Source organism: Megalobrama amblycephala, linkage group LG16, assembly GCF_018812025.1.
Source record: "Megalobrama amblycephala isolate DHTTF-2021 linkage group LG16, ASM1881202v1, whole genome shotgun sequence".
In the NCBI taxonomy this organism is placed as follows: Eukaryota; Metazoa; Chordata; class Actinopteri; order Cypriniformes; family Xenocyprididae; genus Megalobrama; species Megalobrama amblycephala.
The window spans coordinates 36947458-36960590 of NC_063059.1; the positions used below are offsets into that span (position 1 = coordinate 36947458).

Sequence of the window (13133 nt, forward strand, 5' to 3'; positions counted from 1 at the left end):
TTTTTAGTGATATTTGTAAATTGTCTTTCTAAATGTTTGGTTAGCATGTTGCTAATGTACTGTTAAATGTGGTTAAAGTTACTATCGTTCATTACTGTATTCACGGAGACAAGAGCCATCGCTATTTTCATTGTTAAACACTTGCAGTCTGTATAATTCATAAACACAACTTCATTCTTTATAAATCTCTCCAACAGTGTGTAATGTTAGCTTTAGCCCGTTAGCCACGGAGCATAGCCTCAAACTCATTCAGAATCAAATGTAAACATCCAAATAAATACTACACTCACATGATCCGATGCATGCATGCAACATGCATGATGAACATCTTGTAAAGATCCATTTTTAGGGATATATTAGCTGTGTGAACTTTGTTTATGCACTGTATTATAGTCAAGAGCTCGGGGGCGGGGAGCGTGAGCAATTAAAGGGGCCGCAGCCTGAATCGGCGCATTTCTAATTATGCCCCAAAATAGGCAGTTAAAAAAATTAATTAAAAAAAATCTATGGGGTATTTTGAGTTTCTATTCATTATACGGCACTCACCCTTGACAACAGCTGTGAGGCACGTGTTGAGATGGCTCTTGTCTCTTAAGTGTTCAGAGACACAGTTTGTCATGTTTGAAGAACCAAACGTGAGAGAAAAAACTCTGAAATTGCACCATCTCAGAGACCGGTAAATAGGTAATAGACAGTTGCTGAAATAGGGGCAAAATGGATAGAAAAAAGACAAACAGACGATTCACACAGATGTGAGATACACAATAGCTCTGCAGTAGCCCAGTGTACTTACAGCTTTTGAGCAATTGAAAAAAAAAATGCTTTCTCTCTACCTGTCTCTTTCTACCTCTCTCGCTCACTCTCTTTTTGATAAATTGCCTTACTATTAAGTGGACTTTGGCTTAGTGCGGCTATAAGTCTTTTAGCACCTCTATCGATTGAGCGCTGTGCATTTACCGAACACACACAGAGAAAATATCACAGTAAGGTGCTCTGCTCTGAAGAGATCCTGTGGACACGCTGTGTGCTCGTCCTAGCATGGAGGAATTCGCAGAACCTACTGGTTTTCTGTACTGTATATATAAAATCGTAAACCACAGTAAAATGTGTGCTAGATGTAAAACTACAGTTTACAGGATTGAATGCCACTACTGCTGTCCGCAACCACAGATTCTCACATTCACACACACATCCCTGCAGAAAATCAATGTCTGCCCAGAGACACAGAGAGGTTGGAAAGCACTGAATGGAATACAAGATGAATACAAAGAGAGTATAAAAGTGAAATTTAATGAAAAGAAATCAATTTATTCATAATAAGAACACAGAGAGATGACCTATGTTCAAAGAGGGAAGAAATTGATAAAAAAAAAAAAAAACTCGCTCTGGCTGAATCTCATGATGCCTGTCAAGAACATATTTTGCATTTAAAAAATGAAGCCTGTTTTTGTACATCAATTTTTTTTTTTTAATATTTCATAATTCTCCTGACTGTAATGCAAAAAATATTATTATTATTATAATATTTACATTTTTATTTTATTATTATTATTGAGTATATTTCAACAAGTATATGTCATGGTAGTACTTGTCATATTGCCTTTCATTTATAATAATTAATTGATTTTATTTATATTTAAATATTTAAATTAAAAAAAGATAAGATGCTAGGGTGTTTTAGTCAGTTGCCAGGGTGTGCTTCTGTATGGTTGCTAGTAGGGCTGGGTATTGACACAATTTTCACGATTTGATTCGATTACTATTCACGTGCTTTTGATTCGATTATGATTTCGATTCGATATCGATTATTTTGGATGTAGAATTTCAGTTACAGTACATGCCAATTTTCTAGAGGAAAAAAAATGTCTCAACTCCAATTCGAAAATAAACATTTAAATCGCGGCTGTCATAACTGATTTATTCAAACATGCATTAAATATTGAAGAACATTATAATGAATATGTAACTGCATAGCTATATTTATCAGAATGTTGCTTTCTAGAGTTCATTTTTCTAGCTGACTAATGAGTTTATGGTCACTGAATATGTTTTTCTGAGGTAAATGTGACATTATGTGACATTGTTTACAAGCCTTTCCAAGGTTGAAACACTGATTGAGCGATTACACGAGACATGATACGGATTTCAGTAAGTTGTACTGTATCTTTTAACATACCTTCAGATGTTCATGCATGTTTATTTCGCGCTGTAACTGGTATTAAAGCAGAGGAGAGGATGATCACATGCGCTCGTGCTGCTGGTTCTCTTTGTCACGCCACATTAAACAGCGCCAAAACAGTATTATTTTTTGAATCTCATAATCAGATGGACGTCATCTGAAATCTGAGACTTTGCTTCAAATCAAAAGTAATAAAGCACAAAGATTATTGCAAATTATTGGATGGGAAGTGCTACATATTCTGCTCATTCATCAACTGAAAACAGATTAGACTAATCGATTCTTGTGATTTAAGAATCGATATCGGTTCGTAAAAACGAGAATCAATTAAAATCGAGAAATCGATATTTTTTACCCAGCCGTAGTTGCTAGGGTGTTGTTGTTTTCTTCATCCATTTTATCATTCGCCAGGCAAAAATATTGCAAGCCATATTAATGACATTTACAAAAACATGCAGACGAATTACCATAATGAGAATTCTGGTTGGAAAATGTGTTTAATTTATATGAAAACAGTTAGAATTATAGTTTTTTTTTATAGAGAGAGATGAATATCTCAAAATGCATGTCCAATATATATCGGCAGATATAGTATCGGTGCATCTCTAATATATATTTATTAAAATATGACCTGGATATATTTTTTGACATTGTGACTGTTGTGGCAAAAAATCAACTCCGACTCTACTGCATAAGAGACAAACACGTCCAATTGTCTTTAAAGCTTTTATTTCTTGCAAGAAAGGTCAGACAGGTCATACAGAAACACAAGTAGCTGCAGAGTGTAAGACCCAGAACGAAAGCTTCCCCTCACTTTTATATCTCTAACCTCCAAGGCCGAAGCCTCTGTCCTTTTACCATATTTGGAACATCCCTTAGTGGCTGTAACTTTCCACACATTGTTAGCACAGACATGTTTTTTAACATACATCTTGCATGTCCCCATACCATATCTTGCTCTTTCTATTTCTAACATCTATGTTAACACTATGTTAAACATTACCAATGAAGCCAGCATCATATCATGTTCCATAAGCATCATATTTCACAAGAATACAGGTTAAAGCATATGAAAAATTAAAATTTCCACAACAGTGACATTCAACTCTTTTTATATGATCTTGTAAGTCCTTTCTCTGCAGATCTGACTCTGAAACTGGGGAGCTGTAGCGGTAATGGTGCATTGTGGGAAAGGAAAAATGAGGACTGGAGGGGAGCTTCAATTTGGTAGTAGAGAGTGAGACAGTGAGAAGAAGTGAGAAAAGGAAGACGGATGGTGAGATTTCAGGTGCAGGAGGAAGATGTAGTGAAGATGAGAAGTGTCTGATGGTTTCTCACAGCCGTTTCGTGTGAGGGTGTAACAATCAGTTCCACTAGACTCTACGACCCCGACCGCCTGCCAGACACACAAATACACAAACACACACTGTGTGTGACAGAGCGAGCAGAAACCGTCTGCTACCGTGTGCTTATGAGTGGCAGCGGTCCAAATGGGCCAAACAGAGACAGATATTCCCATCATCACTGTGCTAGAGCACAAAAAACAAAGCAAATTCATGATAACAATAGATGCGTTTCACTTTGAAGGCTGCGTCCTCCAGTGGTCACCTTTGAAGGCTGCATGCATCATCAAGGATGACTTTTTTAAGTAAATTAACTTCTTCCTTGTGAAGTGTAAAATACTGTAATTTCTTTCTTACTTTGCAATCTAATGGTTACTTTTCTTAAATGAGCCCACCTTAATGAGGTATGCAGCCTTCAAATGCAACCTCTGAAGGATGCAGCCTTCAAAATGAGATGCAGCTAATGAAGCATTTCAGAGGCATTAAATGTAGCCTATTTGCTAAGTCAAGGTTTACCATTAATTTACTACTACTGATCATAGATAGGGATAGTGTTTTGGTATTGTTAACTACAACTAAACTATTAAAAATAAGCCATATAAACCATGAGATATCCCATATAGCCCATATAATTCATAAATTTACGCACACTAAAGCACCATGAAAAACATTACATAAAAAGAATTCACAGTATGTGTACAGTGCAAAAACAAAAAGCTTGTTTACATTTTACACAAGTCAAGTTGTGATAGTGAACAGGACCAAATCAGTACAGAAGTGGTCTGGCGGAAGCTAGATATTTTACTTTATAACATGTTAAATATGGATATTTTTCTTACACAAATGCATCGCTTCACTTCAGAAGCCCCCCTGGAGTACGTTTATAATAGATGGAGACACTTTCTTGAGCTTCATACTCGTTTCCCATTCACTGCCATTATAAAGCTCGGATGCGTCAGGATATTTATTAATATAACTCAGATTGCGTTCATCAGAAAGAAGAAAGTCATATACACCTGGCTTTAGGGTGAATAAAGCTTGGGCTAATTTTTAATTTTAAAGTGAACTAATCATTTAACTAGAGATCTTTTAACTTGGGCCAAAACACCCTAGCAACCACAAAGAACATCTTAGCAACTGCATAGCAACACCCTGGCAACCACCCACAACCCCTTTAGCATCATGCCACATGTTTTGCATGGGCAAACACCACTCACATTTTCTTCAGAAGATCTAGTTACCTCTGCTTCAGACTTTTCTTACAGAGGCCAATGGTTTTCTTTGAGTTTGGACCCTCATTCCTTCACGGCTTGTCAGAGTCTCTTCACACACTAATGTCATCAATCTCTCCTGGACTCCCTTCACCAGTTCCACCCACCTCTACACCTTCCTCGCTTTTCTTTCTCGTGATGAGCATCGGTGGGATTATTAAGGAAGAACTGGAGAATGTTATAAAAGACAATTATAAAAGAAAGAACAGATTTAGAGAGAAAAGAAATGCAAGGGATGAGAAAAGAGAAGCCTAATCAGAGGAGATGTTACATAATAACTAGCCAGCTGCCTACCTAGACGGTATATTAAGTCATCATAAGAGCACTCCACACACAATATCTGGTCTGAACAGGAGGCGAAAAACTATTCTGCCTTCTTAAATACCTTGTTTTGACTGAAATATAATGCAAATTATATGCAAATGAGCTGAATAACAACACAATTGTCTTCTGCAGTGACGCTTTATAACTGAATTGAACTTGTTTCATAATTGATGATTAACCCTTTAAAGGCCAATTCACACCGCCCCGACGACGGCCAACTTGTTCGTTGGCGTTTGTTGGTGTTTGTTGGCGTTTGTCGGTGTGGTGTGAATTGGCCTTATGACCTGAATGCTTTTTTAGAGTTTTTTTTTTTCTGAGCGACACACACAAAAGTAAAGACTCATAACTCCAAAAGTGTAGCAAGGAGAGTCAAAAGGTAGGTATCATTTCATAGAACACTTTTTAAGTTTTAAGAAAATATAAATTACATTACATTTGGACATTTTTTTGCTGAGAAACAGCTGATAAAATAAAAAAAATATATAACTTTTTTTCAATAATTTTTCTTTTTTTTTATATGACATGGAATAACTCAGGAACGCAATAAGATCGGATAAAAATTATTTTTTGGTGATGCTCTCCTATATGTGAGCTGCATCTGGTTCAAATTTTGTGGTGATAGCATAAAGGATAGTTTAAAAAAATTGTTGTTTATTTTTTCCGCAGCCAGGTGGCGCCAACGGGCGGTAAGCTCAGGTTTAGAGGTGCTTCTCAGCACTTATTAGGAGTTTTTTTAAAATGGTTAGATGCATTAAAAAGATGAGATTCTAAGCTTTAAAATGATATCTATTTGTGTTATTCCACGTTGGAAAACGTACATGGATGTGTCCAGGAACATTGGATACACACTTCATCCCTGAAAGATGAGAGACATGTTTTTAGCCAAGTATGTTAAATCATTTCCTGTTTAATATCTTGTGATCAACGAATATATAATGTATATATTATATATTATATATTTTCAAATTCATTTTAATCTTGAGAATCTGCTTTAAATATTGATGTGCCATTTTTTATGATCCGTGCATTTTTCATGAAGTTATGAGCATGTGAAATATACATATTTGTATTCAGTTAGCGGCTGTGCTGTTTTTGTTGTAAACGCATATTATTCCGACTCATTATAAGGTGAAAACAACGCAACATAAGCATGTTGGAGGCTTGATATGAACATTTAAAGTCTCTGGTTTTGTATGCAAAAATAATTTTTTTGCTACCTATATGGATTCAATTTTTATCGGCTCTTAAAGAGAGACATGCAAACGGGAGCGCCGACGCTCCATCCGGTCTTAAAGGGTTAAAGGGTTAGTTCACCCAAAAATGAAAAAAAGTGTCATTTATTACTCACCCTCATGTTGTTCAACACCCGTAAGACCTTTGATCATCTCCAGAACACAAATTAAGATTTTTTTGTTGAAATCCGATGGCTCAGTGAGGCCTCCATAGACAGCAATGGTACTTCCTCTCTCAAAATCCATAAAGGTACTCAAAACATATTTAAATCAGTTCATGTGACTACAGTGGTTTATGGATCTTAAGAGAGGAAGTACCATTGCTGTCTATGCAGGCCTCACTGAGCCATCGGATTTCATCAAAAATATCTTAATTTGTGTTAGATGAACGAAGATGAAGATGAACGAAGGTCTTAGGGGTGTAGAACAACATGAGGGTGAGTAATAAATGACATTATTTTCATTTTTGGGTAAACTAACCCTTTAACTTTACACAGCTATTGACTGCTTTACAGCAGAATTTGAATGTCTCAAATCTGCATAATTGATTCTGTTATTTTCCTGTTTATTACTGTGAAGCTGCTTTGAAACAACCTGTATTGTATAAAGCACTATATAGAGTACAGTCCAAAAGTTTGGAACCACTAAGATTTTTAATGTTTTTAAAAGAAGTTTCGTCTGCTCACCAAGGCTACATTTATTTAATTAAAAATACAGTAAAAAAACAGTAATATTGTGAAATATTATTACAATTTAAAATAACTGTTTTCTATTTGAATATATTTCACAAAGTAATTTATTCCTGTGATGCAAAGCTGAATTTTCAGCATCATTACTCCAGTCTTCAGTGTCACATGATCCTTCAGAAATCATTCTAATATGCTGATCTGCTGCTCAAGAAACATTTAATGTGTACAATTGTACAAAATATTTGTGTACAATATTTTTTTTCAGGATTATTTGATGAATAGAAAGTTCAAAAGAACAGTGTTTATCTGAAATCTAATCTTTTGTAACATTATAAATGTCTTTACTGCCACTTTTGATTGATTTAATGCATCCTTGCTGAATAAAAGTATTCATTTCTTTAATTTCTTTTCAAAAAAATAAAAATAAAAATTCTTACTGACCCCAAACTTTTGAACGGTAGTGTATAATGCTACAGAAGCTTTGTATTTCAGATAAATGCTGTTCTTTTGAACTTTCTATTCATCAAGGAATCTTGAAAAAAAAGTACACAACTGTTTTCAACATTGAAAATAATCATAAATGTTTATTGAGCAGCAAATCAGCATATTAGAATGATTTCTGAAGGATCATGTGACACTGAAGACTGGAGTAACGATGCTGAAAATTCAGCTTTGCATCACAGGAATAAATTAATTTGTCAAATATATTTAAATAGTACATAGTTATTTTAAATTGTAATAATATTTCACAATATTACTGTTTTTTACTGTATTTTTAATTAAATAAATGTAGCCTTGGTGAGCAGACGAAACTTCTTTTAAAAACATTAAAAATCTTAGTGGTTCCAAACTTTTGGACTGTACTGTGTATATATATATATATATATATATATATATATATATATATATATATATACACACACAGGTGAGTTATTATGTTATTATGATCAATTAAGTGGACAATAGACATTTGCCCAGTCCAGAGATAAAGATGATTGCAGTTGCATATCATGGTACAATTTTGTAATACAGAAAACAGAGATACATAACAGTGTTAAGCAACAACAGAAAGAGGATAGTGGATAGAGGACAGAGACAATAAGTAACAACATAAATACACTGAACAAAAATATTCAGAGAGAATTACAGCTGGTAATATAGGATTAGGAGAGTGTCTAAAGAACATGTTATGACTGATAGTATTGGGTAAACAAGTAGGTTTTAAGTTGAGATATGAATACCAGAAAGCATTCCAATAAGCTTAGTGGAAAAAAAAATTAGTTGTGGCACTCTGCAGTCAAGTTACATAAAACTAACAGTCATTGTTTCAATTTTCTTGACTCTGAAGCAAAAATAAAAAACAAAAGATATGTGGAAATCCCCCTAGGCTGCCCGTATGTGCTTTTATTTACAAAAAATCATGCTGATATTGTGAAATTCTTTGTCTCTTTCTCTCAGATCTGTGATAAGGAGTGGCATTATTACGTCATCAGCGTCGACTTCCCAGTGGTGACTCTATATGTGGACGGCGTGACCTACGACCCTTACTTGGTAACAGATGACTGGCCCATCCACTCCTCTCAGATTGACGTGCAGCTGACTGTAGGAGCCTGCTGGCAAGGTCAGAGGAATGGAATGTGGGTGTGGTCAATATGCATGTGACTTTGGAAAGTCTGGGTTATTCTTCAAAACATGCTCTAGAGATCATTTAAATTCAACATAGAAATATAAATTCTCACAGCATGCAAATCCACAATGAATAATTCTTCTGCTAAACAAACTTTCTTTCTTTTGCTTTTGAAAACTTTTTTTTTTTCCTCATTCTTTCAGAACATATCTTCTAACTCAAACAAACAAAAAAACAGCTCCAAAAAACAGAGTTGACCTCTTAACCTGCCCATGCTCTCTTTTCTGTGTCTCTGGGCTTTGTTTCATAATGAAAGCAATATGAGAGAGACAAATCATAAAAAAATTACTTGTGCATGTGGAAGGAAATCAAAGGAAAAGCGATGTGAGAGCTGACTGGACATTTGCTCTTTTAAGATTTTGAGAGCTTGAGGGGTATAATGGTTTCTCAGCGATTGTTTCAGTGGTCATGATTTTGGTTCAGTTGTACAATGCTTTGTATACATAGATTATAGTAGATACTATTATTGTCAAAAATATTTCGATATGTATCGATATTAAAATATTTTTTAAAAATTATTAAAATCGTTCTTGTTAATCGAAACAAAGCTAAAATAAAGTGTACATATTAGATGAAAATCATAACTTTAACAACTTAAACTTAAAGGTGCCATCAAACGTTTTTTTACAAGATGTAATATAAGTCTAAGGTGCCCCCTGAATGTGTCTGTGAAGTTTCAGCTCAAAATACCCCATAGATTGTTTTTTATAAATTTTTTTAACTGTCTATTTTGGGGCATCATTAAATATGCACCGATTCATGCTGCGGCCCCTTTAATTCCTCACGCTCCCCACCCCCGGAGCTCGCGCTTGCCTTAAACAGCATAAACAAAGTTCACACATCTAATATAACCCTCAAAATGGATCTTTACAAGATGTTCGTCATGCATACTGCATGCACACATCAGATCATGTGAGTATAGTATTTATTTGGATGTTTACATTTGATTCTGAATGAGTTTGATGGTGCACCGTGACTAAAGCTAACATTACACACTGTTGGAGAGATTTATAAAGAATGAAGATGTGTTTATGCATTATACAGTCTGCAAGTGTTTAAAAAATGAAAATAGCGATGGCTCTTGTCTCCGTGAATACAGTAAGAAACGATGGTAACTTTAACCACATTTAACAGTACATTAGCAACATGCTAACCAAACATTTAGAAAGACAATTTACAAATATCACTAAAAATATCATGTTATCATGGATCATGTCAGTTATTATCGCTCCATCTGCCATTTTTCACTATTGTTCTTGCTTGCATACCTAGTCTGATGATTCAGCTGTGCAGATCCAGACGTTAATCCTAGCTGCCCTTGTGTAATGCCTTGAACATGAGCTGGTATATGCAAATATTGGGGGCGTACATATTAATGATCCCTACTGTTACGTAATGTTACGTTACGGTGTTATGTTGAGATTCGCCTGTTCTTCGGAGGTCTTTTAAACAAATGAGATTTACATAAGAAGGAGGAAGCAATGGAGTTTGAGACTCACTGTATGTCATTTCCATGTACTGAACTCGTTATTCAACTATGCCAAGGTAAATTCAATTTTCCATTCGAGGGCACCTTTAAACTTTTAAAAAAATTAGAAATGGCAACTACCTGAAAAAAATAGAACTAAAATGACTAAAACTAAAAAAAATATATATATATATAAATAAGTATATATATATATATATATATATATATAAACAGCACATAAATATATAAAAACAGCACATAAAATTACAAAAATTTAAAATACAATTAAAATCTGAAAAAAAGTGTTAATTCAAAATATGAATAAATACTATAATAGTATATAAATAATATTAAAACTGACCGTACCAATTATGTGCATTAATGAAAAAAAAAAACACCATAAAAGCACTCTTAAAAAAAAAGCATGCAGGCAGGTTCCATATTAAACCTTGACAATACCAGATGGGTCAGGTTCAGGCTTAACAGTGCAGACCTCTATTTCACTCTTCTCCTGAAATGTGTAACACATTGATCTGTTTGTTTGAGAATCAAAGCAAGGCTGAACCTCAAGTCTCAACCAAAGTTGCTGAGACAATTTTCTCCATAAACCATATCCATGTAAACCCACACACACAAAACGACCTGATACACATCAGTATGCCATCGCCTGAGGCTCAGAATCTCATCTCACTGTCACCTGATCACAAACACACTCAGAGAGGCTTCATTACACACAAACTCATCTCATACAGAGCAGATAGGTGCAGGTAATTGCTCATTATCTCTAACTTCAGCAGTGAATATAGGTTTAATCATATGATTGCTTCGTTTCAATGCAGCTTCTGAAGACCTCTAGCTTGACTGAAGCCAAAATTTATTTTATATATGTTATGTGTGATGAATAAAGTGTGTGTGTCCATGGCTGCATCTGAAATTAAAGGCAGCTGCCCAATCCGTCAATAACTTAACAGGCTGAGTTTCTGTTTGATGGCTCCTCCAAAAGTAACCAAAGGCTTCCAAGGAATCATTACATCTAATGATCTAGAACAAATAAAAAGAGCTTTGGACATAACAGAGTGAATATTTAATGACTACAACACCTATTTCTTACTACAAATGGAATAATATGTTTAAATTTAATTCAGACGTGCCTTTTGGACGTGGATTTTTTATTTTTTTAAATAAAACGGTTAAATAGAGTATAAAATAAAAATAAAGCTCTACGCTAACATTAATTCAGTCAAACTTCCTCCCCAGTCCACCATGACCATTTATGGAAACTAGGCAGCAAAAATGGGCCAATCAGAAACCATCACTCTATTGAACATCATAAGCTCATTTACATACACCACTCTTCAAAATACAATTTTTTTATGTTTTTGAAGTCTCTTATGCTCACAAAAAACAGTAATATTGTGAAATATTATAACAATTTATAATGACTGTTTTCTATTTGAATATATTTTGATTTATTCCTGATTTTTCAGTATCATTACTTCAGTCTTCAGTGTCACATGATCCTTCAGAAATCATTCTAGTATGCCAATTTGATACTCAAGAAACATTTCTGATCATCAATGTTGAAAACGTTGTGTGCTTCATATTTTTGTGGAAATGTGATACATTATTTTTCAGGATTCTCTGATGTATAAAAAGTAAAAAAAATAATATTACAAATGTCTTTACTGTCACTTTTGATCAATTTAATGCATCCTTGTTGAGTATTAATTCATTTAAAGTAGCAAAAACAGAGCATTTAATTCTATTTGTCAGACAGAGGGTAAAGAATGGTCATGAAAAACTAAATTATATGCAAGAAGCATTGAAATAACATAAGTTTAGGAGGATATTATCAGGTTAGCATATCTATATTTATGTTTGCGTTTGCAGGTGGCGAGGTCTCTAAAGCAAAGTTTACACAGTATTTCCGAGGCAGTTTGTCTGGACTGACGATACGACCGGGGAAGATTGAAAGCCAGACGATCATCTCCTGCCTACAGGCCTGCAAAGAAGGGCTGGACATCACTTCACTGGAGAGCCTTGGACCGAGGATAAAGGTTTCAAACACACAACGCTAACTAAAACAGACTCTACAAACTCAACATTATGAATCTGATTTAATGAGCAGCGCTTGAAGCCAGTGCGCAGTGCGAATAAAATTTTTTGCCTTTACTAGTAATTCAAGGTCACAGATTTGATTTCAAGGTATGCACATGCTGGAGAAATGACATAGCCTCAATGTACTGTATGTCTATTTGCATTAATATAGAAAACAAGATTACCATAGTCTATCATGAAACCATAAGAGTAGAAAGTCAGTATTTTGAAGGAAGAGTGAGGAAGAGACGAAAAAAGCCAGGAGACAAGACTTAAGGAGAGATATTTCTGTACACACATTTTCCGCTTTGCTTTCCTCTGTTCTGTTCTTTTGTGTTCAAGAAGCTGTAGGGAAGATTTGAGGAGCAAATGAAAGCAGGTTTTACAGACACACAGAGAGAGAGAGTGTTAGTGAGAGACAGACGACAGGTGACAGGTGTTCCTTCACTCAGGTGGTCTGATCAAACTATAAGCTCAAAGGAGGATTGTGCTTCATTCAGAGCCAAATTTGATAATGCCTTTAAAATTCCAGTTCAATTCTTGCTGTGCCAAACAGGACGCAGAATTTGAAATCAAAGTGCCCCTGTTATGCTATTTTAAAGGTTCCTAATTTTGTTTTGGAGGTCTCCTACAATAATTTACACGCATCCAAGGTTAAAAAAAAAAAAAAAAAAAAAAAAAAAACTTTTTTTTCTCATAATATACAGTGGGTACGGAAAGAATTCAGACCCCCTTAAATTTTTCACTCTTTGTTATATTGCAGCCATGTGCTAAAATCATTTAAGTTCATTTTTTTTTCCTCATTAATGTACACACAGCACCCCATATTGACAGAAAAACACA

At 34.8% G+C, this 13133-nt stretch overlaps 2 protein-coding genes across 5 annotated transcripts in view; one reads left to right on the forward strand and one right to left on the reverse strand.

Moving 5' to 3' along the window:
• The window catches only part of LOC125249057 (oocyte zinc finger protein XlCOF15-like), a 95478-nt gene that overhangs the window by 63707 nt on the left and 18638 nt on the right, over window positions 1-13133 (reverse strand). The gene's annotated exons all lie outside the window — the stretch shown is intronic.
• clstn2b (calsyntenin 2b) overlaps window positions 1-13133 on the forward strand; it is a 91629-nt gene that overhangs the window by 59988 nt on the left and 18508 nt on the right. For both annotated transcript variants that reach the window (XM_048161247.1, XM_048161248.1), the window contains exons 9-10: window positions 8497-8659; window positions 12084-12250. In XM_048161247.1, coding sequence (XP_048017204.1) covers window positions 8497-8659; window positions 12084-12250 — 330 coding nt within the window. The remainder of the gene's footprint in view (window positions 1-8496; window positions 8660-12083; window positions 12251-13133) is intronic.